At 44.5% G+C, this 27,914-nt stretch overlaps 1 protein-coding gene across 10 annotated transcripts in view; it reads left to right on the forward strand.

Annotated features, from left to right (window-relative positions):
- The window catches only part of nav3 (neuron navigator 3), a 261,068-nt gene that overhangs the window by 175,999 nt on the left and 57,155 nt on the right, over positions 1–27,914 (forward strand). For all 10 annotated transcript variants that reach the window (XM_061807752.1, XM_061807753.1, XM_061807755.1 and 7 more), the window contains 6 exons: positions 4,799–4,871; positions 8,311–8,482; positions 14,490–14,558; positions 16,639–16,781; positions 21,199–22,279; positions 27,241–27,356. In XM_061807752.1, coding sequence (XP_061663736.1) covers positions 4,799–4,871; positions 8,311–8,482; positions 14,490–14,558; positions 16,639–16,781; positions 21,199–22,279; positions 27,241–27,356 — 1,654 coding nt within the window. The remainder of the gene's footprint in view (positions 1–4,798; positions 4,872–8,310; positions 8,483–14,489; positions 14,559–16,638; positions 16,782–21,198; positions 22,280–27,240; positions 27,357–27,914) is intronic.

Genomic DNA, 27,914 nt, shown 5'->3' on the forward strand with positions numbered 1-27,914 from the left:
AGATGTGCACGTTTCAGAGGGCGTAGTGCTCATAAAATAGCGGCAGGTGTCATTCTCCGTTAACTGCAACTGTAGCGCAAGACATAAATGCTGGCTTCTATGTTCCCACTGAGGTGGAATGGATTACCACGTGGGAATAGCTTTTGCCCTGTGAAATGTGTAAATATTTGGTAGTCTATTCACTTCATGTCGGCATGTTGTTCTAAGTAGTACCAGCTAGTTGCATTCTATTGTACTTACAGTATCTACTGCACAGTAATGTTACTGCCGTGACTGTAAAAAAGGGGCCGAAATAACAAACCCCATCACAGGGCGTTAAAGTGTTTCAGACCACATCAGTTGCGGGATTTAAAAAAAAAAAAAAAGATGAATAGAAGTTTGACTGCCGTGCACATGTGGCCGCAAAGTGTGCCTGCGAGGCAGATGCTTACAAAGCCACACGGACGGCATTCAAGTTTTTATGACGTTGGAAAACTATATAATCAAGACATCCATTGGCCGTCCACATCCTTCTGATAGTCCGCCATGCGTCCTTGATAAGCTGACAGAACTTGAGCGTTTCTTTACACAACCGGCGGTGCCACTTGTTGACAACTCAAATGATGTTATTGTTTGATGTATGAGCACACGATGAGACAAAACTCCAAGGTGAAAAGAAGCCGGCGTTTTCCAAAAAAAACCTCGCGCCGACATCTTAGCGACAGAAAAGCAGTGAAATATGGCTTCATCAGCATGCAAATATTCTCTATTTCAAATCAGCCCAGCTCGACGGCGCTGATTAATTAAATATACGTGGCTGTGAAAAGCAGCCCGGTAATGCGTCACTTCAGTGAGAATGATGGGCCGACTAATTGGCTTGCAAGTGTCAAGAAGAATTAATAGGAACAAGAGGCACCCATTCATCAGGCGAGTTTTGGTACGGTGACGCAAGAATGGTTTATTTACCCACTTGATTTGTTTGGCAATCGTCTTCCTTATTCACACACTGACTAACGACTTTTAAGGATTTTCCACTCGGTGTAGGACATTTTGGTGAAATAGAACCTGTCATTTATGAAGATATGCGCTCGCGCTGTAAAATGCTTATGCTCAGTTTTCCTAACAGGGCTTGTTTTCTGGCAATTGATGTGCAGGCTCATTTTACATGACAATTTCATCTTCGGCGGAAAGCTTTCCAATTCTAGCCCGTGCCAGTCACTTGATGGCCAATGTGACTTTTACAAATGACTATATTAAGATCTGTTGGGGGACGAATCGGAGGCTATACTGAAGTCGGATGATCATTTTTTAAGGAGATATACGTGTAGCACCTGTTTTTTTTTTTTTTTTCTGTTGGACCTTGTATTGTTGCTGAAACCAGGAACTCACCTGCGTCACTGCCTCCTATCCACACTCTACTTCTCCGTCACATAGCAAATGGGTAGAAACCACTGATCTAAAAAAAAAAAAAAAAAAAAAAGATTGGATAGCGCATACGCATTGAGCGGTATGTCGATTTGGTTGAAGCCAGTAGGCCGCCATCTTGGTACTCCCAAAACGAGTGGAGCACATGGTTTACAGGTTGGATTATGGTGGGGTTATTCCTCCAAGTTTGGCATGTAGAGTTAAAGCTGGTTGTGTGAGCTTGACATGTTTTCAGTTCTGGTAACATGAAGTATTATTAATTTGACTTGGTAACCTAAAAAAGGCTTAGTGCAAAGGAAAGACATATAACATCGTGACTACCAAGAAACCTTGCGTATTACCTATGGCCCGATTTCCATGAAGTTAACTTTTCCCAAAATACGCTGTGGAGCACTATCATCATAACATAGCAAAATATCTAAGCATTTTTTGTCATAAAAACATTACATTTTAAGTCAATCAGTTAAGATATATTTTTGGAAATAAGGACTCGCAATGGGAAAATTCATGCTAAACGCATTGTTCATTTGTTGTCTCTGCGACGTCCTATTTCAGACAGAAAATTTAAACCTGTTTCCTCGCATTTGAAAATCAAATTAAATTTTAAGAGTTCTGTATTATGAAATTCATCAAAAATTTCACAGAAAATGTGTTTTCTTGCTTATCCAGTGATGATGTTTGGGAAAATATTGACATCGCTTTTTCACAAAAAACCGTCACCCTATGAAGGTGAAGCAGAGTGAACAGTGAACAACGACAACCGTAAACAAAACTTTGTTCAAGAGAATTAAGCCCATCAGAAAATACAAAACCTTTTACAAACAAACTTTAACAATGTCAAAGTAAATCTTTCTAACCTAGCTGTGGAATGTTTTCTCACAGCCACGAAACTGGCGATAAATGCCCTTCTCTCGTCTTTTTTAAAGATCTGTTTCTTGGGGTTATCAGGCTCAATGTGACCGTATTGTTGAGTTATGTCCCTCAATATTTTCGCCTGCACCAGTGTCAATGACAGGTAGCGTGGTGTCTCGCGGTTTCCGACGCCGGCTTTGTGTCACCCGGCATTTTTGTTCACTCATGGCATCCGCGTGATACTTTCAGTTGCAGAGTGGAAACCGGTTATCGCCCAATATTAACATCTCCCCGTTTTTATTCCGCGGTCAGTTCCTTCCCACAATTCTGGTCGCACATGTGCCCCCTTTTCCTGTTGGAACGTATTATTGAGAGCCTCATCAAAATGCCCTTTTCCATCTTGCTGATAAAGGCTGTTTGGTGCCAGCTCGCATTGGAAAAAATAAATGATATCAGTTGCTCGTGAGGCTGGCGAAGGATACCGCAAAGCCAAAAGTGCTCACCAAACTAGCAGTTACACCACGCCAGAGACCTCTGGAAAGTTAATGCCCCTGCCGTCATCGACACCTTCATCATTATCAAGTTCTTTTTGCGTCATTTTAGTGTTCAGGGAGACTTTTAAACAAACACCGGTTTCATCGGATAAGTCTCAGGATTTCTCTTTGGACAGTCAGTTGGTGTCCCAAAGGATGGATTTTTCATCGATGCCATATCTTGTGTTGATCGCTTTCTCCCCTTTCTTGTGTTTATGAACTATTAAAAGACTCATCCACAGGTCACACACGTGGCTTGTCAAACAAGTGCAAAACAGCCATAAATATTCAAAACGAGAAGTCATTTAACAAAAAACTGATCACAAAACACTCCTTTTGTTTTTTTTGTTTTTTTTATGCAGACATCTGAGCAAATGTGGCGGGGTGAAACAAGCGAGCGCACAAAGGACACGTATGTCTGCGTGTGTGCAAAACGTGCTGAGGCAATATGGAAGCCCACAAGTGAGGCGTGTTGTGTCGCGCACATGGAGGGATTATTTGTGTGACTTGTGGTCTTGCAACAAAATGGAAACGCGCTCGGAATGACACCAAAAAAATCCCTTGACGTTTGCGATACTTTACTGCAGGGATTGCCCCAAATTCACATATATAAATCCACAGAAAAAGCGGCACCCAAATTACACTTTGACCCAACTTCATCTTTATTGTAAAATCACAAATCTATCTATGTAAGAGAGCTCGAGTACCTACGTCATAAAATCACGTGACTTTTGTTTACGCCGCCATATTGCCGGTCGAGCAAAGCATTGTTCTTATAGCTTATTCTTGTCCGATACCGTTAGACATTTAGAAGGCAAAATTAAACGACGGATGTGGAAAAATTTGATAAACTCGGCACAGAAGACCCGTATTTAATGCCGAAGTCAATGTCTTCACCGATAAGAAAGTGGACTGTTAATTCGCTTCCGCTTTTCTTGGACAACTGGATATACACACGGATCTGGTGAGTCATCGAGATTTACACGGAAAAGTCTGGACCCATACAAATACTTTGTTGCTGGATCTGTTCTCAATGGGGAGACGGCTTGTGAATGCGGAAGTGTGTTGACCTTTGCCGGAATCCATCAATCTTTCCAGCTCGTATTCAATACAAATACCAATATTTTATATATATTATTATTTATTTTACCTGATTTTACACAAACTCACATTCATTAACTATGATTGGGAAAAAAAAAACCATGCAAAATCTACACAGGCAGGGCCGGGATCAAACCCGGGTCCTCAGAACTGTGAGGCCAACGCTTTAACAGCTGACCCACTGTTCCACTGGCATCAAAATTACACAAAACATTTTACACTAGTTACTACATTAGGTTGTTGGAATGCATGTTTAGGTTGCAATTCCATATTCGGTGAGACAAATATGGTCGTACTTCCTAATTATAATTGAACATCTCCGTAATAAACGAGTCAAACTGGTTTCTTAAGCACATATGAGGAGGAGAAGGAGGAGGACTTGGGGTCTGAGGGGGTCTTCCAGCTCGTGAATCATCATTGCTGCATGCTGGACGTCCGGCGCGCTGCGCTGAATGACTGGAACTGTGAACTTTGAACTCGTCATATAAAGGAGCACTGCTGGCATTTGAGCAGCATGCTCATGAAGGAATGTGGGAAAAAAAAAAAAAATCCCCCGTTTGAAGGACGCACAGTTCTTCGTGAGCGTTGTCGACAGCGTTTGTGGGTGTTTGCGTCTCGGCTGCTGCCCACTCATTTATTCATCCGCTGTCAATGTATTCTTACTCAACTCCGCTGCGCCGCGGGCTGCGTAGGTGGCGACACACTGCGGTCACTATGTCACGCAGACAGGCCCGGGGGTCATGTGGCCACGGGCCTCGTAACCACACAATGATGCGCTTTATAGATAATAACGCTGATCATCTCTGCCACCCCCACGACCCCTCCCCGAGACATTTCAGCTCATTGAATGTGAAGTATGATAACTGGCTGTGTGTCTGATTGCCTTGCCTTCATTTGTTCCCCTCCAGATTGAGAATGTGGACGCCTGCCTCAGTTTCCTCGACGCTAGAGGAGTGAATGTACAAGGGCTCTCGGCAGAAGGTAAGATCTGGACCTCAGAAACGAATTAAGTCGGTCAGTAGTTATTGCTATGTACGTAGGTGGGGGGAAACCTGAGCGTTTATCATGCTGGTACATAAAACATAACACGGTAATGTATCCTGCATGCTGTGTTTTATGATAATACTTTATTTATGAATTCATATGTAGATGTAACAAGAAAACAAAGTGCAGAGAGTGTCTGAGTGGGTCTAGTTAGTCTCAAAATAACCACCATTTCTCCTTTATTCCCTTCTTTTCTGGGCAATCAACTTCTTCCTTGACAATTGCACCATGTTTTTGTGGTTCAGGAAGACAACAATACAGTACAGTGCATAGTTTGTGGAGTCTCAAAACTTACACACCTACCATTCCATTGGTAGATGTACGGTTCTCACTCGCCTGGTGTGCGGCGAACAGTCGGCGCCTGTAATTTTTCCACAAAGGTCCACCGGAGCCGCGTTCTGCCATGTCGCTCGCTGTGAAGTGAGCCTTGACGAGATTGGCTCTATAGTTCGAGTCTCTTATCACTTCTAAAGGGGCACCTTTCTTTCTAATTTTAACAATTCATTTCACATTTGTACATTCAATGAAGTAATATTGTCTTCTGCAGCAATTGTGCCGGTGATCCCAGCAGTTGTTGATCGTGCCAGCGGCAGTAAAAAAAAAAAAAAAATAGTGAGAGTTTGACACACTGACCGACACTTGTGAATCTACTTCAGCCCACCGCTCGCAGTCACGTACTAAAAACAGCTACGTGAGTCACCGCAGGCGTGGAATTTCAAAGTCTGTAAATAAATGGGCTATCGGGTTACCAGCCAGCAATGCCTGCTATTATTTCCCATGCTTCTTTTGCTCTCTGAGGGATTAGTTTACATTATTGCAGATGATATATTGTATGATAGTACGGTAGTTTACTGAGAGAAACTGCATACGGTATTGCGAAAGAGGAATTCAGTAGCACAGTATTTAGCGTGAAAAATAATGGAAATAAGATTTAATTGTTTGTCCATCCCAGTTAACTGTTACTGTATCCATCCATCCATTTTCTTTGCCGCTTATACTCACGGGGGTTGCGGGGAGTGCTGGAGCCTATCAATTTAGAGTGTCCAATCAATGTTGCATGTTTTTGGGATGTGGGAAGAAACCGGAGTGCCCGGAGAAAAGCCACACAGGCACGGGGAGAACATGCAAACTCCACACAGGCGGGGCCGGGATCGAACCCGGGTCCGCAGAACTGTGAGACCAACGCTTTACCAGCTGCCCGATACACTATAATGGGTGAAATTTTGAACAATCTGGGCGTTAAAACACTCCTGATGCTTGGAAAATTTTTACTACACTACCCTACTAAGTTCGTGTGACAGTATCACGCAAATATGTTTTGATGCTGTCTTTTCTCACATTCTCCCCATGTTGTCATTATTTACCAAAAAGCAACAACTTTTCATGTGGTAATCTGTTGAATCTTCTCTTCCAAGAACCAAAGAGTTCATTCAAACCACACTTTTTTTTTTTTTTTCACATTTTTCTGCCACGGCTTACATGAAGTGGTCCTTCCAGTGGGTCACTGGTGGCTCAGAGATCCAAGACGAATAGCCCCCAGTAACCTGGGGGGCACTGTTTGTCTCGTGAAGTAGCAAGAACAAGGTCAAAAGACGCTGGCTTGGCATGCATTGTGCGTGCACTGAAGCCAATTGAAGCCATGAGTTTGATGAGTAGGCAAAGGTAGAATTTATATCGCTCAAGAAGTATTTGTCTCCCGCCTTATGTTCGCGGCGATGCTTGAATCTATCCCTCACCCTCCTCTTTAACAAAGTCTTTTGCAACCCACGGAACAGCTTCACCAAATCACAAGATCGACTGAATGGAAGCACGTCAAACCACTTAAAAGACCCTGAGAAGCAAAGACGCATTTTCATTGAACATGGGCCAGGCAGAAACGCTTTATTTTCTTCATCGCGCCAGTGCCGGCGACAGCTAAAGAGCCCCCGATTCCCGACTCGTGCTTAATGAAAACACCGTGTCTTACTGACGATCTCCTGTCAGTCCCTCACCACACAATGGTAGACCTTGCAATGTCAACAAGTCCCCCCAATCCTACCTAAAACTCAGAGAAGTCTTGTCTTTGGGGTACTTTTGCATGGCTGACACAAAATAAAAGTTAAAGGCAGTACACGAGCAAGCATTCACCGATAAAATGTGCGAAAATGTGTCTGTACATTAGTTTTACCCTTTGACCGACTTCACATTTCCAAAAGAATAAGAATCAATGTCTATTTTAAATCATCATCGTTATTGGTTGATCGTAACAATTCTCTAACAATTGCTCAAATAGTCGATCAATCTATCAACTATTGATTGATAATGATTCAGTACCAAAGGTTGTATCTGTAAATAAGAGTCCAGTTATGAACACACAACGTCACCAAATGTCAATGGCGTGACAAGAACAAATACAATTTATTGGCGCATTTCATTTTTCGTTTTCAAAGTTCCCAAGTTCGACCAGGCTGCATCATTTTGTCTGCCAAAAGTAATGGACCGCCTCCTTCCGAACGGAGAGTAAATTGACTCCTGTGGGTGTGAGGAAATGGGATCTCTCTCCCCCCCCCCCCCCAGAAATTAATCTTCACCACCTTTCAAAAAAACATGAGATGGCTGTAAGATCTTGAAAATAACTTGAAAAAAAAAAAACGTTATCAGCCATCGCTCCGCCTGCGCCGGCTCTCGCCGAGGGTTTGATATGAGAGCTCCATTTCACAAATGGCTGCGTTAGTCACAGTGATGAAGTCTTCCTTTGCCGGGACTCATCCAAATTCTATTCCAGCCCACTGCGGGAGATACATTACTTTGATTTTTCTCAGCGATTAACTCTGGAACTTTATTCGGAGGGTGGAATTTTCAAGAGATTTGATAGCCTCGCTGCGGATATTTTGCATTTTTGTTTCATTCTGATTCCCTGGGCATAATTTTTTCTTTTAGTTTATTTATCTATTTTTTGTCTTGGTGGGTATTTGTCATTTTTTTTGTCATAGTTTGTCTCACTTTCATGAACATAACAGCAGCTCCGCTTAGCAGATGTCAACAAAGTTCATTTTGGGGATATTTACAAGCGCAGCTTCCGTGTTTCATAAGGCCGATAGATCACGGTTTGTTCATGTGAGCTTCTCTGTGTTACTGATTATAGACTAAGCGGCGGAGAATTGTAAGTACGAGCTGCCCTTAAACTGCTGATCTTCTTACACACACAGAAGCCACTTTATGCTTTGGAAAGACAAGATGAAGGCTTCTTCTGAGTCTTTTCAGCCGTATAAAGTGATTTAAGGGTTAGACTCTGTTTGTCTTCCATAATAGGGATCCAACATTCCAACAGCAGTGACCGACTTTATGTCTTTCCTTATTTTTTGCTGTTGTTTTTTTGGGGTTGGGGGATCTGCAGAGATCAGGAATGGCAACCTGAAAAGCATCCTGGGCCTCTTCTTCATCCTGTCCCGCTACAAGCAGCAGCAGCAGCAACAGCAGCAGTACTACCAGTCGCTGGTGGAGCTCAGCCAGCAGACCGGCAGCGGCACGGCAACATCTGCCAGCAAGTCGCACGAGATGCAGTCCAGGTACGCTTCCAACGGGACCAGCCACCGCTGTAAACTCATTGCACTTTGTTTGCATCCCCCGGTCGTCATCGTTTCGAATGTTTAGCGCTGCGTCACCGAGGGAATTCAGTGGTTTGTTGCGATTTATCCATTGGAGTTGGAGCTGGACAACCACTTAGCAACTACTTTTTGCATTTTATTGAATAAATGTCTCCGATATCCAAGGCATTTACAGAAAGCTGGAGGAATACTGGTGGAATCTGACACCCTTCTGTTAAAGGAGACATATAGCATTGTTTGAAAGTGGCTCTGGAATCTTGCCCATCCAAGCTTCCGAGTCACGGGTGGAGAAAATTGGCATTGATGGGCAGTTTTACGCTTACTTTATATTGATGACATGTTCACAGACTTGTTTCCGAAATTAGGTTGTTAAATTTCTTTCTTGATCGCGGGCCAACCATTTTTACAGACAAGCGTTCGCTCCCACAAGATGGTGAAGCTTTTGTGTGTGTGTGTGGGGGGGGGGGGGGGGGGTTGGGAGGAAGCTGGAGTACCTAAAGAAATCCCACCAAGCTCAGAATTGTGAGGCAGATGATTGTGCTAACCATTTGTTCTCTGTGCCAACTATGAAAAAAATCTATTTCCCATAATATATCCCCTAGGCTCTCGTGAAAAATAGCAGTTTCGTTTCCCTGAAAATAGCCATCATTATTTACACCAGTTAACATTTGATATAACGCATCTGCTTGCTATATTTGGTATTTGTTTGTTTGATATAAGGTGACACTAAAGCTTAATTTCAGCAGACTTTGTTTGGTATTGTTATCAAAGCCTGGATATTTGCAATACTAACACGGTGACCTAATCTAAAGTCGGCAGCTAAGAAGTCTAAAAAACGCGAGCTGTGACCCGCTATGTAAATAGACCTCTTTTAGAGGAGCCAACCGAAGGCTTGACATGTCTCGCGCAGGCAACATTCCCATGCATTAGATCCCGTGAACGCGTCGCCTCTCCGCTTGGCCGTGAAATTGACGAACGAAAGGGGCGTTCGAAACACGGGAGCTTTCAGTGTTGAGTGTTTTCGGATTTTATGTGTGTCACGGCGGAGGTTAGGAAGGGCACAGCTGCTTGACATTCCCAACCTTCTGCTGCCCACCCTCGCAACAGGTGGAGAATGCGCTTGTGCAAGAATTAAAGCACTAGAATTAGATTTAATTGGGCTTGGCTCCGCAGGGTGTCCGGGCTCTCCCTTAGAGAACGGGTGAGAAGCTCGGTCATTCGCATTGAGAGGAGCCAGATGAGGTGGCTGGGGCATCTTATTCGGATGCCTCCCGGACGCCTCCCTGGTGAGGTGTTCCGGGCGTGTCCCACCGGAAAGTGACCCCGAGGATGACCGAGGACACGCTGGAGAGACTATGTCTCTCGGCTGGCTTGGGAACGCCTCGGGATCCCACCGGAAGAGCGGGAAGAAGTGGCTGGGGAAAGGGAATTCTGGGTATCCCTGCTGAAGCTACTTCCCCCGCGACCCAACCTGGAAAAGCGGTAGATAATGGATGGATGGATGGATGGATGGATGGATGGATGGATGGATGGCTTGGCTGAAGGAAAAAACTCAAACTAAAGTGGACTGAGGACAACGTAGGACTCCCTTGTGGAGATATTGTAGTGGCTTAAACTCCTTTTCACCATTTCAATTGTCCTTTTTGAAGTGGATCTACTTTTACTGCTCAAACGTCTATGTATGTGTAGCCGAGGAAGGATGCAGTACAATGTCGCATCCATTTTACCAGTTCGTAGTAGTAATGTTTGATTGGCAGTTAAGAAGGGGCGAGGTTTCAGTGCATTCTTCCGACACAGCCACTTTTTAAATCATACAAATTTGGCGGGGTTGTTAACAACACCCTTTTCTGCGGTTTGTCAAATTTAGAAACGCTCACTTCACACTGCGATGTCATCATTACAGGGGGGCTAAGAAGCTCATGTGTGTCAAGACAAAAATAAGAACTAATAATGGGAAAAATGTCACTTTGCAACTCTTATTGAATATCATACTTAGACTACATTGTTAATAGCTTCAAGCTTTTCCAGTTAGCACCATTTCATTCAATTTGGAAAAGTTTAAAACAAATACTGAACAATCGGGTGAATTAGGTCAGATGCAGATGAGTTGGGAGCACACGTTGCTGGAAAACTGACTTGGGACAGCAAGCCTTTGTTGAACTTTATCTTCAAGCATGATCCGCTGGAGCAACAATCACATGTGCGGTTAATGTTGTGCTTTTTCCAGCAATGACTTTCCTCTTTATTTGTCACGGGGGTATAGATAGGACTCAGGATTAACATGCTGCACAGTCGAAAATAGTGTACCTCTAGCATAGTAATGATGAATACATAGCGATAACGGTTCTCTCTGTTTGAGTTCTTATGCCATCGGCTCCGTTTCACATCCAATTTGAATTGGGCAAAATGTAATTACATTTAATCACTAAATGGTGCTCTAATTAATTTCCTTTAAGGATGATGAATCCCTTAGAGAATCAGTCGGCCTCGAACATTTAGCGTGCGCGAAATATATATGAGGGAGATCAGAGATGTGAACGGATTTTCAATGATCAAATTTTATCTGGCGCATTTAGAAACGTACACACATGTTCTCAGACGTTCGGAATGCCGCGCTACATTTGGGCCGCGGCGCTGCTTTCTATAGACGGCACCTGCTGGCTCTCATTGCTGTCTCTGGGGCGACGGATGGGATGTGTGGGCTTCCTCGTGCCCAAACGGGGAACTCCCCATTCAGACGAAGCGTGATAGTCGGGAGCCGCAAGAGGAGTGCTTTTTTTATTTTTTGTATTTTGTTTTGTTTGCACTGTAGTTAGGAACGGAAGAAATACACATTTAAAAAAACAAAAAACTGCATTCGAACCCGACATGCCCCGGGGCGGACAAGCTGACCCCCTGGTCTGGCGCTCTTCTCGCCTGCCCACGGCTGTGTCGCGTGATAGGAAGAGTCGTTCGCCTTACGGCAGAGCCAACAACCAGCCCAAGGCCGACTCATCTCCCAGGTACACTTTGGCCTGTGCGCTTGGTTGCATCCTAGTCGGTAAAAGCTCGAAGAGTTCTGTCGATCCGACGGCGATGTAGGGATTTCATCTGTGGAGTCACGTTCTGGTAAAAGGCTTTGAGTTGGTAGGTTGTGGTAGACTGATGACAAAAATATTGGGAAGTGTTGCTGTCTATGTTAGATAGTTTGCTGTGAACTGATCCATCTGGCTTGCATGTAATCTTCAATTTTGTCAGTTGCCAGGTCTCAAGTACAATGGATATAATAATTCTACACCCCCTGTGTGCAAATGCTGTTTTTATGATAACAAAAAAAATGAGACCGAGATAAATAAATTCAAATCATTATCCACCATTAATGTGACCTATAATCTGTTTAACTGAATAGTTTTAAAAAATGTGAAATTAAAATTTATGTTAAAGGGGATTTAGCGGAATCCTGCCCAAAAAATTTCACCTGTCCTTGTCAGCTTTTCCTGTCTTTGTTGGTTTGTTCTTTCTAGAGAAGATGGAATGTTTTGTGCTAATACTAACTGCCACACGTGTTCGGGTGTTGTTATGGTCTAATGATATTAAGGTTATAGATCGTTGTAGTACACAAAATGGTTGTATCAGCAGGGTTTTGGAAGTGTTGTACTGGATCCTAATTGCAGTTCAGGCCTCTGGCTTCTGGCATATCGTCAAACTTTCATTGGTCCATTTGACCTTGTGTTCCCCGGTGTCTCTTTGTTTTGAAAGATCTTTAATATTGGTCATCGTATAAACTGCATTTGGATCCAATGCCAACCAATGTTATTTCTGCCATAAATGATCCTTTATGGGTGTGTTCTTTGAGGTTGCCCCTCCCGCAAATCAACATTCTTCTACTTGTAAAAGACACGATCGCGTTGCTCGGGCTCGGCTTCCGCGGACCGAGATGGCGCTTAACCCCGTCGCCGCCCTCCAAAACCAATTCCAGTTAATGGTGGCGCTGCATGTCATCATCTGCATTATGTTGAACGGATAATGAGAATCCTCCCTGACCATCTCGGCGTCTTCCGCGGTCAGCTCTGTAACTCGTCTGCATGCAAAAAAAAACAAAACGCACACCACCTCCTGAAAACCTGCAAGGTCAATTAGGAAAGGTTCAGAGTGGCCTGCACTTCATAGCAAGGTCACTGAAAGTGGAGGTTAATTGTGTGAATGTACTTGTATTCGTTAATGAGAAAAGGGAGATTAGTTATGCGTTGATTAGAAATTTTGCACAGCACTCGCAAAAGATCCTTCACACTTGAAAATTAACAAATGTGTCACACAAAAGGGCATTGTGGGGATGATTTTTTTTTAACGGTCAAAATCCTGTTCCCAAGCAGAAAAGATAGTTTTCTGCATTTTACTGTATACCTTATGGCTAGTATTTATTCAATGACACGAGCGTAGACAATGCAGGACGACGCACAAGGACTGCAGTTTGTCATTCAAGTACCAAGTATATTTAATTCACTTAACTCAGTCAGTGCCAAGCCAGCAGCCCGCAAAACACAAAACAGAGAATGAGGTGTTCCCGGTTGCCACAGCAGAAGAAGATCTTAATGCACAGATGGTGAGGTTACTTCCTATTTTCCCCCAGCTCTGGACATTGTACCGTTTTGGACATTTTTTACTCCTGGATTCATTCAGTTACTCCTTCAGGGGTTCTCTCGGTGTTGAGGCTAAGGTGTGAAAGACCTGATTCAAACAACCTTTTTTTTATTTTTTTACCCTAGCAAGCTTCTTCTTCTTCCTTTTCTTTCGGCTTCTCCGGTTAGGGGTCGCCACAGCGCGTCATCTCAGATGAATGCATATTTGTTTGGTACAATTTTACGCCAGATGCCCTTCCTGACGCAACCCCTCTGCATTTTAGCTGGCGAGAGAAGCTTACAGCACCTGGTATTCCCAGACGGTCTCTGAATCCAAGTACTAACCAGGGCCAAACCGGCCATGAGTTTTACCCGAGCAAGCTGCTTCGACTAATAAAGATAATAGCTGGAAGTGCAACACTCGACTTGGTTGTACATTGTTGTCTCAATAATAATCTTCCGTTAAAAGACAGTTAAGGCGCATTAGAAACAGTTAATTTAATATAAAACCATCAAGACTATTTAAGAAATAGACAAAGACACACGGGCTAATTCACTGATTATAATCGAGCCGCTTGGGGGCATTGTGCAAATAACAAAGACGTTTCTACACTCTGGCAATCTATGTGAACGGTATCTTCACAGATCTTTTCTGTCTCATTAGCACAAAGGTAACCTGAACTTTTTTACGTGTAAATTGACTGAAAATTGCTTAAACATGTACGCCAAACGTATAAGGGGGGAGAAAAAACGTGGAAAACACTTCAACGGTTTGCGAGTCATCCAATAAACACGGGACATGATGCATTTTACATTTACTCAAAAGAGTAAACAAGAGCCTCACCACCCGGCTGTCACTTTGTACGTAGGATAATGAAAGCAGTGCAGCGTTCCCCGTTCATAAAGCGCCCTGCATTAACTTTACTGTTTCCTGTCAAACGCGAATGGCGGCCAGCGCTGATTCCCGTCCACGTCGATGACTCACCGCGAGCGTCGGGGTCGTAAACTGACGTGACTGCCGCAGCGGGTAGTTCCGCCGCCGCTCGTTTTGGTCCTCCTTGTGTTTGTATTTTTTAACTTGTTCAAAACAACTGCAAAATTGATCGTAAACATTCTTGAAATGATTGTGGTCGACAAGCAGGTTATTAGATCGGTCACGTGCTTGCGGTCATAAAAATCAAAGCGTTGTCTCGTGACGTGATATGATCTGATTCGTCTTCCCCAACCCTTGTTATCAGTTTTTCTTCTTCTTCTTCGGCCTAAAGCTTGCCTCTCTGTGACATTATTGCATTAAGCCTTGGATTAACAAACTGGGCACATTCCTCATTTAACTCACTTAACGCTACTGACTCTGCGTTTTTCTTCCGCAGTCTCACAGCACGATATGCAAGTCCTCCGCCCCATACTGGAATAGGGTCGCCACAGAAGAAAAACACAAGGTAAATAGGACTTTTTGTTAATTGTTCTGTTACTGAACTGTGATACACACCTTACTGAATTTTAGTGATGTAACCAATTTATCACCTAAGTGAAAAAAAGTGTATTCATGCGTCGCCAACACAGCACAGGACACAAGCGACTGGGAGGCAGCACTGAGGTCAGACATTTACGGATGTCGATCTTGGAGGGCAAATTGCTCTCCAACACACTCCACACCATAGAATAGATAACCGGGGTTTGCCCAAATTCAACTCGATTAGAAACATTTACACATCATTTTAAATGCATTTTTTTGTTTCTGTTGCCTTCTATTTTTTTCAACAAGTGAAGCTACTTGGGTCGTGAACGAAAGAACAAGATCCCGGATACAAGCGGCAGAAATAAGTGGTGTCTGGGCTCTCCCTTAGAAAACGAGTGAGAAGCTCGGTCATCCGGGAGGGACTCAGTGTTGAGCCGCTGCTCCTCTGCATTGATAGGAACCAGATGAGGTGGTTGGGCCATCTGATCTGAATGCCTGCCAGACGCCTCCCTGGTGAGGTGTTCCAGGCATGCCCCACTGGAAAGAGAACCCGGGGACGACCCAGGACACGCTGGAGAGACTATGTCTCTCGGCTGGCTTGGGAACGCGTCGGGATCCCTCTGGAAGAGCGGGAAGAAGTGGCTGGGGAAAGGGAATTCTGGGTATCCCTGCTGAAGCTACTTCCCCCGCGACCCGACCTGGAAAAGCAGTAGAAAATGGATGGATGGATGGATGGATGAGGCTAGTTGGTCTTCTCTGTGTTCACCACGGGGCGGGGCGCAGAAATGAAGCTCACCTGAACTTGGAAATGGTGCTTAGTGACATACCAGGAAGTGGCCAGGTGGCTTTTCTCACTAGTTCGGACGCTGGTTCCATGGTCTCTGTTCTTTGTGTCTCTTAATTGTGCCCCAAAACCTGGGACTTCCTCCATTTTCTGCATGCTTTAGTAGGCTTTTTCTCTGCAATGTACATCATTGAAGCATCTACATATGTTGTGAACTAGGAAGTGGCTTGCGAACTAATGAACAGAGGGACTAAAACAAATACGCCAACGTTTGTTAAAAGATGACATAAAGTAGCTCACTTGTGGTGACTTTAGACTTTTGCACAGCGCAGTTCGCATTAACCCCGGCGGCCAATATTCAACAATGGGGCCGCGGCAGCTCCAGCCGCAGCCCGATGTGTGGTAATCTCCCAGCGTGGACAAACCCGCCATGGCCCTGCTGCCTCGCAGAGATAGCACTTTGTTTGCCTCCACACACACACACACACCAACACGCCGTGGTAGTGAGTCTCCGTTTACAAGTGCGATTACCACATTAAATGTTTCCTCGGGGTCGGAGTGAGAAACCGGAATAGCAGAAAAGGAAAGACGGACCAGGTGCAATGACCAGTCCTACTTTTTTATTATTATTATTATTTTTCCCAATGCAAGAAAACCCCATTACATCGTCAACATCACATTTCAATAAAATCACCCCAAAACAAAGCCGCCGTCTGCAATTTGCGTTTTGTTTCTCGCTGATACATTCATCAAAGATGGATTTTGGCAGATGAAAGAAGCTCATGATAAAAGGAGCTACCGCGGATTTCCAACCAAATTGCCTCAATCTTTCTCATTTTCCAGTGTTCAGCTCTCATCTTCCCCTCATCGGAGTTTTTGTTCAGCTACCCGTACTTTCATTTTGTCTCTTCTAGTTCATTATCTTCCTGGATTTCCTTCTTTTTGTTAATCGAGAGCACCACACTCCCAATTATTGCCGTCAAAGCCTTGACTTTGGGGTTACTTCCTTTTTCACTCTGTGACGACTTTACCCGTCTGGATCAGATTTGTTGGGATTGCTACCGCAGGGAGGAATCTGTCTGGAGCACCCGCAGCGTCAGCTCAGGATGATCCGTCGAACAGATCCGCAGACATATCTGAGCATTTCAAAAGAGATGAATTGAATGTACTGGAGCATTTATATTCATGCGCATTGGTCCTAAAATTTGTATGGAAGGTGAGAAAATAAGTAGCACTAGAGGACTTTGTTTCATCTAAAGCCTTCTTTCCCCTCCAGATTACCGGGACCCTCCAGGGTACCTGCTGCAGGCAGCGGGGCCTCCAGGAGTCCGGGCTCGTCCAATCTGAACCGGCGCAGCCAGAGCTTCAACAGCATCGACAAGAGCAAACCGCTCCAGTTCGCCAGTGGCAACGACAGAGGTGAGGAAGTGATGTTGTTTGCGCTACTCTGAGTGGAAATGAAAATGGTCCATCCCAGGCAGCCACTGGATGGCACCACTGACTTAGAAGAGTTCACAGGAGAAGCCCAGTCCCCCCCCCACCCCATCCTTTTTTTTTACTCATCTCTGCTGAATCATCCCACAGTCATTATTTTGCGTTCGACACGAGAAATTCCATTAAGTTGACACATTTTCACAGACTTAATCGTGATGAAAAATACGGCGGATGCCCACAGTTGCTGAAAAGTATTTTTGTTTTTAATTTTTCAACAGATTGATAGTGACTCAGTCTACTGTTAGTATAATTCAAAAAAAAAAAAAAAAAAAAAGCATTCCCGACAACATTCCAATCTCTCAATTTGGGACCTTATTAATGTGTTGGGTGTTGTCACATTGGGAGCATTTATAGATGTATGCTTTTCTTCAGTTTTGGAAAGATAAGGCACGGCGTCTTCGCCGCAGGGGGAGATAAAACAATGGTTTGCCCTTCAGGAAAGGGGAAAAAAAAAAAATCTGTTGGTGTGAAATGTCAGCTCTGCATATAAGCTCCATCAGGCCAAACAAAAGATAAATGAGAGGCAAAAAGGCCGAAAACACTGAAGCAACACTTGTCTATCAATGTGACATTTACATTTGCATTGGAATTGTCCATCCATTTATCCCTTTTATGTAACACTCCTCCTCATTAGGGACCGGGGTGACCTATCCTAGTTCACGGGACAGAAAGCGGGTTCGCTCTTGAATTGTCGCCGACCAATGGATCTTTCCGATGGCGCTCTTGAGCTCCGCCCCCTTAGCCATGTCCCGCAAGCTTCCATAATGGCGATAGAGCACAATATGTTTGAAGTCGATTCTCTATTGTGTATTCCAGATAATATGGGGGTATGTTTTTTTTTTTTTTTTTCCCAAATGTGTCAGAGTTGTCCAAGAGAGTTCTACAGAGAGGTCTCAATCATTTCACGCAAGGATATGTAGACGGAATTATGATTGTGGATGCAATGTCACAGTCACAGCGAAATGTTGGCCATCAATGCCTCACAAACTTCATATAGAAATCCAACAGGATAATATAGTGGAATCGTACTGTGCATTTAAAGCAGAGTGAGTGCTTTTTACTTGGAAAGATCACGAGGAATATCATTGTAGTCTTTATAAGAGAATGAATGTATTAATTTAATGGAACCCAGTGCTCTGTCTTAAAAATCTGATGTGATACAATTGGGCAAATGGACGTTTCTCTTGCATGACATGGCGCATTTACGTATCACTAACCCGACTTTTCGGCATAAAACATTACACACTTTGTTCAGCAGGTCAGTGATACACTAACAAAGTGAAAGTTGTTCTCCTGCAATGTATAAAGCACTGATAATAATTCAATCAAACTTAAAGAAGATACTTCTCCCTCACTTACCTTCAAACATACAGCCTTGTGTTTGTTGATATTGTCCACATTTAGTTGTACGTGCGCTCTTCCGCAAGCCTTAATCCATCGTGGACACTTCGTCCACTGTGTTTTAGGCTTTGGAAAATGAATCAAGCGAGCCCCTTGTAACCTAGCAGGATATCGTTCATCAAAATTGCATCTGAGGACCATTTTCTTCGTCACATTAACTTTTCCAAGCACACGCTACTGACAACCAGCATTGGTTGTGGGACAATACGGCGAGAGGGGCGTGTTAAGACAATGCGGCTATCTGATTGGCTATTATTGTACGTGTGATTGACAGGTCGGAAAGGTCCATCACAGGCAACGTTTAAGCTAATGACCTTTTACATCGTTGAACGACTTTGAGACTACATTTTGGAAGCCAGAGTAAATTTCTAGTTTGATGCAATCCCCCAAAATGCAGAGCTGTTTCAGATTGTGTGAAATATTGCATGGGCCCACAAGACTGGCGCAGACAACAGTTGCGATGGCGTGCGTGTAGGGTCGTCACCTCTGCACAGCTGGCCGGCGACAGCGCGAATCGGGCGTGAATGTCAAATTGTCGCTTTGATAGAGTTACAGGAATTTTGTTCGACACATGCAACCCTCCGCTGGCACGGTTTTCGGGAGAGAGAGGGGCGGACGAGGCGCCGTCCCGCCATCTGTTCCACGCGGGGAGTGCCTCAACTGCTCGGCCAGGAAAAGGGGCCAGTCCTGAAATGAAAGTCACGCTTTGAGTTGAAGCGCCGAGCTTGAAGAGCACAACAAGAGATCCGCCGTTCGCATTAACGCGCAGACGCCTGATTAACTTGGGCATCAAAGGGCGTGTGTTTCTGTGAAGTGTGCGACTGGATTAATGTAAAGCCGGCGATTGCTCTGCTTTACATTGGTTGGTCTCAGACACCGGGGGATGCACTTCAAGCTGCGGCGGAAAGCTGCTGACTTTGTTCAACTAGGCGAATGTATTTTCTGTCTAGCTGGTGGAACATGTGAGCCGGTGTCAGAAAAAAGGAAGTAAATGAGTTGGGGAGGGGGGGGGGATAAAAATAAGAGTTCACAATGGGAATGAAAACCCCTAAAACAAAAGAACATGGACGTTTTTGTTCCTGGTTCCAACTCCGCGCAGATGAAGTGACATTTCATTCCTTGGCCACGCTGCAAAAAAAAAAAAAAAAAAAGAAGGAAAGAAAGAAAACGAAAAGTCTGTTGCCATGGCAACAGCAAAGTCACTGCACAGCGGTGAAAAGTGGCAGCGCTGTGAAATAGCCCCGGGGGTTGGGGAGGAGGGGCGGGGCCGGCAGAAGGGGAGCAGGGGGGGCTCTCTAAAGATGGAGTTAATTGAGCCAATACTTGAACAACATGCATTACTTATAAGGCGGTTCTTGCACATCCTGTGCAACCTCGAGGGCCCGCAGAAGGCGTCCACGGCGTCGCCTGTTCACGTAGAGGCCGACGTACATGCACACGTCTGAATGTATGTTTTGGAGCATCAACATTTATATAAACGTCTGCATCATGAGAGTCGAACAGAACCACCATCCGGACCTCAATGTTTATTTTTATTTCTTTTGCAAAACTTTTCAGCATCCAATTTTAGGTTATAAACAATCATCACATACATTGACACCTTGACTGTATGTATGAACGGACAGTGAACAATTCTTCATAACAGGTTTCGAGCTGTTTAATGCCAATCGCAGTTGAAGTTTACAGTCAAACTAAAAAAAAAAATGGCGTTTTAAAAGAGCCGCACAGCTTAGTTTTAGATAGGTCAGTTTGTTTGTGCTTTTACATGATGTATGTCCAAAGTTTTTCGTCTCGCTTCCATGACGGGTCCGTGACACTTTCCGGGACCCGACGTCCACAGGCGGGCGTGTTTCACGGTGTTAGAGGAGCTTGTCACGTGTAAGCCTGTTAACGTGCTTCAGCACCAACCGAGCCGAGCAGAACCTCCTGCCCTCTGCCTGAAGGAGCCTCCTAATGTGAGGAGAGGAGGCTGACTCATTGCATTGCATCCAAGCCCGCTCGAGCCGCTAACTGACAAGCGGACAGACATTTGGTTCGATGGCGTGGAACTTCATGCTGACAACTCTGTCGCTTTACCCTCACGCACAATTCAACCCATCTGCGACTGATTTCTGTTGAACAACTTTTAGTTACACACATATGGAGCAATTTGAGAATGCCTACGGTCTTAGATAATGGCGTAATCCCCAATTAAGGCCCGCAGTGACACAAATGACTGACAATTTTTTATGAAGTTTGATCTAAGCAGAAGCTAATAAATGCAGATAACAATCATAACACAATCTTTGGATCAGAGGCACCTTCATGTACCAAAGCCTCACGTAATTGCTTGCCAAAAGGCAGTTCATTTCTGCAGTAGATCCTATCAGTCATAGTCTGAATTATTTGTATTTTTTTAACACAAGGAGCGGAATCTTTGTTGTCATGGATACATGGTTGCATCTCTCACAAGCTATGCAATTTCTTGCAAACATGCTATGGCAGGCATCTATAAATAGAATGATAGAAACTCCATCCTTTAAAGCCTCGTTGTAATGAAAGTCAAAACTATTGGAAGTGTTCAGACTTTTTCCTCACAATGAACATTTCCGAAGTTGCGTGGATGTGTGCGAAACCTCGCAGGAAAAGCACTTCATGTAACACGGGCTTGTGAACACGTGCAATTCCATAAAAGTCAAGGAGACTGTAAAAGTTCGCAAAGACTTCTGGTTTTCCTCCGAGGAATATAATGTTTCTGAATAGGACTTTTTACACAAAAAAAAAAAAAAATCCTCAGAAGATAACCCTGTGATCCAGTCATTCTAGGGGCATACTTTGTCCGATATGGATACACGTCTTTCCATTTTAAGGTTGAAAACAGTTGAAAATAGCTTCTTCTTCTTTTTTTTTTTTTTTTATCTGTGCCTGGCACTTAAGAGATTTTCTTTGTCTCTTCTTCCAGAGGCAATGAGGAACATCCCAGTAGCCGGCGGCATGAACGGAAGCGGAATAGGTGGGACTGTTCCCACCAGCCCAAGTGGGCAGCAGCTGGGCTCTGCCATTCCCTCCGCCAACGCCAGTAAATCCTGGCGGAGCAAGTCCATGAACCTCAAGCACAGCGCCACTTCCTCCATGTTGGCCAGCCCCACAAACCCGACGTCGCCGTCCCTGTCACAGCAGACCCAGGAAGGCATCCATCCGCACAGCAATGACGGCTGCAAAGTTGCCGGAGCGCCCCACAGGTCGATGCTGGACAAGTTCCGTATGATTAACCCTCGATCGGCCTCCCGAGTGTCTCCGTCAATGGCTGAGATGGCTCTGCAGGAAGAAGACGACATGTCAGAGTACGGCGAGGATGGACTCACGCCCACGGGCTCGGTATGCAGCAGCAGCGGTAGCAGTACTACGGTGAAACAAATGCCCTCCAAGACCAGCGCATCGTCCTTTAGTTCCACAAACAAGAGCTCGTCTTCCTCCTCCTTTTCCAAAACTTCTCCCAATGCCAGCAAGTCCACATCCAAAGACAAGGAGGAAAAAAACAAGCCTGGGAGCAAGCAAGTCTGCGCTCCGTCCAAAGAAGAGCGAGACTCTTTTGCGGACTCGGCGAAGAAGATATCCAAAATCGCCAGCCTTGTGCCCAAGGGAGCAAAGCAAGGAAAGAAAGACAGCGGCTGCTCCTCGGGTTCCAGCGGCATCCCCAAGCCGGGACTTAAAGCACCCTCCGCCAGTGTGGCAAAGCCCCAGGGACAGTCCCAAAGCCATACGGGCCTCAGCAGCACTAGTAACCTCCGGGGAGGGGAGGCCGAGAGAGCCAAACTCACAAAAGGTGGACAAGGCGGGAGTTTCTACACGCAGCGCTCCATGGGGGGTTCAGAGGGCAAACGAACCAGCATCACCTCCTCCACCAGCACGTCGGCCCTGTCCGCATCCACCGGCGTCCTGGCAGGTGGAGGCGGAGCACTGGGGAATGGAGTCGTTCAGCTGCCGCAGCAGCAACAGCACAACCACCCCAATACTGCCACTGTGGCTCCCTTTATGTACAGGTAAGACTATTCCACAGTTATTACAGCCCAAAAACACACCAGACATGCAAATCTAAATTCTGGGGGGTGGAAAAATTGGACTCAAAGTAGAAGCACATATATGAAATTATAAAAGACTCCAAAAGTAAAAAAATAAAATAAAATAAATAATAAAAATAAGTATAAATCATCATATTTTTTCACCAGATCCTGAATCAGCTCAACAAAACTAAATTAAAAAAAAAAGAGTAATAAAGACTGGAAAATACACCAAACAGAACATTTTTTAAGGTTATTTTTTAAACTGTTCACCACAAATCGCTTTTGTAGCCAACGACATGAGATGGATTCTATTAAAAAAGGCCATGGATGGAGAACACGTTGCTTTGACGAATTTATTGCATCAGGGACATACACGCTCTTTGGGTCGCGCTACTCCATGTCACTGCTGCCTCTGTTGTTTTTCAATCAATCAAGATCCCAGCCGTAGTTGACTTTTCCTTCATTTTTCTTTTTTTTTTTTTTTTACTTTTTGTATGGTGTGTTGCGACTGTGGTCACTCACCTGTGGACTTGGAACAAAGCAACAAGCCTATTTGGAAAAAGTACAGAGTAAAAAGTACAGATATTTTTTTAAATAGAGGGCGTAGGTAAAAACTTGTCAGAAAAATAAAATCCTTCCACATTGAACAAATACTTCCAAACGTACTTGAATACAGAGTCAAAGTACTTGTCGACAACTTAGTTATTTCCCACCACCGCACACAACATCTTTTCCATCCACGAGTGTGTTTTTGATGCATGTTGAGACGAGCGGTTAAACCCCTTCTGACATGCGGAAAGTGTGTAAATCTGCCCACCGGGGCTGATTTTCTGCAACGACAGGAGGGTGGGGAAAAAAACCAGAGGAGCTGCCAAAGTCTCCCGGATGCCTTTTGTTCTCCGAGAGAAAGAGAGTTTGCAATCCCATTAAACACGGCTTAATCCCTCACCCCTTCTCCCACTTCTGTCTGCCTCCTCCTTCGCGCGCAGTCAGCGCTGCCAAAAGGCGCCCGCCGCCTCCTTCGAGCGCAACTTAAATCCCAATCGTTGGGAAGTTTCTCTCCCGAGCAGATAACGACTTATGGTCTTCTTTAACATGGAGTCTCACAGACATCCATATTGAATTATTAGCATCATTATTAAGGATATGGACTATTGACTCACATCCTTTATTGGCACTCGTCAACGTTCCAAATTCTATTCTCAAAAGCGGAATTCTTCAATTGTGCAGTGGTTCCATTTGGAAGCTGAACCGGCACAGGTGGTAGAAGGTTGTGGGTTCCGCTCACAGCCGTCTCCATCACGTCGAATTGCCCTTGAGCAACATACTGAACCCCGAGTTGTTTCAGATGCCGTGATCGAGTGTTTGAGTACCTTGAAGGTAGAAAAACACTCCACGAGAGAAATCCCATTGTTTTTTTTACTTGTACCTAAGTCCTATTCTAAAGGAACATTCTTCTTCCAATTTTGGGCAACTCTACCCACCTCTGCAGAAAGGATTTGTCATCCAATTATGTAATAGATTGCGCAATGAAGGACTGGTGCTCGGTATTCACGTGACTTGACATTCAGCTTTTCGAACATTACCTTGAAAATATTCCTCTCTTCCATCCTTCGCTTGCGTGCCGCCATATCTGTGCTCCAACGTGCACCTCCGCTCTTGCATAATATTGCTCGCACAGATTATCAGACCTCTCTACCTTGAAGCCTTGTCGGCACTCCGTGCAAAATACAAAACAAAAACAAAGTATATTGTACAGCTATCAAGAAGCTGAATGAATTTCCCGACTGCTACGATAAGAATTTACTGCGGGAAGATAAATCGTGTTTGTTGTGTGTCACGGACAAATTGTGTTCTCGGGTGGCTTGTGCTAAGACCTCCCCTCCCAAAAAATTGGACTTTTCAGGTCGGGTGAGTAAGAATTGAAGTTCCAGGGATGATCAGTTTCTGCCACGGAAATGGAGCGGTGGGACATTTCGAGTAATCCTCACCTGTGCTGACTCCGGTGGACTTAATACTCTTGTCATATCGGCCTGCTTTCTTCATGGCCTCCCTGTGCTCACTTGCACTCATCATCCACACACACACCTTCAGCCAGTTGTGGCATTAAGTTAAAAGCCTCCTGCTGTGTTGCAATTTACCTCCATTTTCAGGCCAAATTGGCCAGTTTAGCTTGGTCCCTTTTTACTGTATTTTCCTTTCTCCCGTGTTCAAATTCTTCTCAGTAGTAGATGGGATTGTTTTCACTTTTCATGTCGTAAGACTGTCGGCTCTAACCGCAGTCTGCGCCGCCGCCGTTTTAACTAATTGCACGATTTAAATCGGAATCACTCTTAATTTTAGGTCAAGTTAAGTAAACGTGATCTTCCTTTCATCTGAGAACAGATTGTCATGAGTATGAATGGCATATTACCGCTGGAACTATCTGCAATTTCGAAGCTATTATTTTAGGGCTGTGCATATCAGTGATGGGTCGGATTTTGAAATTCACCGAGGTAGGCAAAATATGATTTCACACCTGAAAAACGGCGCTCCGTTTCGGTGATGTTTTTTTTTTTTTTTTATCTGCACCTCCGCAGGTGCTACTTTTCCCTCACTTTGTACTCGTGTGCGTTCATGTCATCTGGTCCGTTTGGTGCCTGTGCCTGCGACGCTGTTATCACCGAGCGCACTGGACCCCGTCCTTGTTGCTGCCGTTGAACTCGGATTGTACACAAACGCGCGTCGCACTCACTGGCGCGCGCACGCGCTTGCGAGTGTTTCATCCGAGACGTCCCGTCTTCCCTTTTGAGGTGTCCATCTGTTGCGACTGGAGACGCTCTTTTATCAGGTGCCATTGCAGACACATGGCACAGGGAAGATGCCGTTTCCTTCCAGTAAATTGCTCAACCCTTCCTCTCTTTCTTGGAATCAACCTTAAAAGTCAATAAACGCCTTTTACGATTCGTTAGTAGTCTAAATTGCGGTGGACTGTATTGATTAATCGATGGCGCGCCTGATATTTTTTTCCAGCACATTTCAGTGGTCCACACCATTTTTTTTTTTTTTTTACATTTTGACAGACAGGCATCAAAACAAATGATCAAGTACTTCGCTAATTATAATTGGTGTCATTTGTTACCACAATACAACACATGCATTATTTGCCTTGAGAATGTTTGTGGAAAAGTACAGAGAAGGTCAGAAGGAGCTACACTGTGTTTTTATAGACCTAGAGAAAGCCTATGACAGAGTACCAAGAGAGGAACTGCAATGCTGCATGCGCAAGTCTGGTGTGGCGGAGAAATATGTTAGAATAGCACAGGACACGTATTAAGGGCAGCAGAATAGCGGTGAGATGTGCCGTAGGTGTGTCAGAATAATTTATGGTGGAGGTGGGACTGCACCAGGGATCCGCGCTGAGCCCCTTCCGGTTTGCGGTAGTAAAGGATAGGCTAACAGACGAGGTTAGACTGGAATCCCCTTGGACCATGATGTTCGCAGATGATATTGTGATCTGCAGTGAAAACATGGAGCAAGCGAAGGAACAAATAGAAAGATGGAGGCAGGCACTGGAAAGGAGAGGAATGAAGATTAACCGAAGTAAAACAGAATATATGTGAGTGAATGGGAGTGGCGGAGGAGGAAGAGTGAAGCTCCAGAGAGAAGAGATAGGGAGGGTGGACAACTTCAAATACTTGGGGTCAACAATCCAGAGCAATGGTGTGAGCGTGGTAAGGAAGTAAAGACACGGGTACAAGCGGGGTAGAATAGTTAGCGGAAGGTGTCTGGTGTTTTATGTGACAGAAGGGTCTCTGCTAGGATAAAGGGCAGAGTTTATAAAACAGTGGTGAGGCCGGCCATGATGTACGGATTAGAGACGGTGGTGCTGAAGAAACAACAGGAAGCAGAACTGGAGATGGCAGTGAGCAGGTTGGATAGGATTAGGAATGAGCTCATTAGAGGGGCAGCCAAAGTTGGATGTTTTGGAGACAAGGTTCGAGAGAGCAGACTTCAATGGTTTGGGCATGCCCAGAGGCGAGAGAGTGACTATGTCTGTAGAAGGGTGCTGAGGACGCGAGGAAGCGAGAGAAAGACCAAAGAAAAGGTTGATGGATGTTGTGAGGGAGGACATGAGGACAGTGGAGGATGCACGAGATAGGCTTCGATGGAAAAAGATGACACACTGTGGCGACCCCTAACGGGACAAGCCGAAAGGAAAAGGAGATAATTGTTGTCATTTGTGGCAGGCTATGGCAAATAATGCATGATTATCCATCAGTTGAACTCAAGCATTAAGCGTCGATGCATCGTCGCAAAATCAGTTCAACCCCGATTGAATATTCAGAGGGGTCCAGATAAATGGCATCATGGATCCATAAACTTATACATGGGTCTACATAGAATGTACAAACTTTTGCCCAGAAATTGTTAATGTTAGTGAGTGGAAATTCCCACTTCCATTATTGACTTTAAGGACTACAACACTGATTAAATCAATATAGGCTGCCAGATAGTATGCAAGCGTTTTCTCTCGTGTGTGTGCAAAGGGTTTTTTGAAAGGGGCACTTGCCGCAATCACGGATGACCAACATATATTGTGTGTACAATACTTGAGTGACATCAGTTTGAAAGAATGTACTGAGAAAAAACTACAAGAGTTTGTGTGACATTCACTCAATTATGTTACATCAAAATGTACTTGTGGCATACATTAGTAAGGAAACCATTCATCAGCCAAGTAGATTTTTTTTCGTATTTCTCTTCAGCTTTTATAAAAGTAGTCTTTCAATTCTTTTGTAAACACTGTAATTACCGTTCTCAGAAAATGGAATCCAATGCTTCATCGCTCCTGAGTCCCACAAGTGAAACAAAACAATTTCGGCGACTTCTCGACATGTTTGATTTTTCTCCAACCTGGGTTATGACAGCTCGGTATGATTTCTCCTGTGCACCGGCAGGACTTTCTCGGAGAATGATTGCACCATGGTGGCCCCGGCCGACCCCTGCCTCAGCCCCACCAAGGGTGAGCTGGTCTACAGCAAGACTGCCAAACAGTGCCTGGAGGAGATATCGGGTATGGGCCCCACGACACACATGAGTTGGGTTTTAGTGATCTATTTTAATGATCCAGACCACCTAATGCTGTTATAAAGTGAAGAAAATAAGTATTTGAACACCCTGCTATATTGCAAGTTCTCCCACTTAGAAATCATGGAGGGGTGTGAAATCTTCATCGTAGGTCCATGTCCACTTTGAGAGAGATAACCTAAAAAGAAAAGTCAGTAAAATCACAATGTATGATTTTTTTTTTTTAACGATTTGTGTGATACACCTGCAAATAAGTATTTGAACACCTGAGAAAACCAATGTTAATATATGTTACGGTAGCCTTTGCTTGCAATTACAGAGGTCAAACGTTTCCTGTAGTTGTTCACCAGGTTTGCACACACTGCAGGCCCACTCCTCCACACAGGTCTTCTCTAGATCAGACCGGTTTCTGGGCTATTGCTGAGAAACACGGAGTTTCAGCTCCCTCCAAAGATTTCATTTTGGGTTTAGGTCTGGGGACTACCTCCATGATTTCTAAGTGAGAGAATACTTATTTTCTTCACTGTATGGGATTTGCTCTCTT

Source organism: Syngnathoides biaculeatus, chromosome 20 (genome assembly GCF_019802595.1).
Source record: "Syngnathoides biaculeatus isolate LvHL_M chromosome 20, ASM1980259v1, whole genome shotgun sequence".
Taxonomy (NCBI): Eukaryota; Metazoa; Chordata; class Actinopteri; order Syngnathiformes; family Syngnathidae; genus Syngnathoides; species Syngnathoides biaculeatus.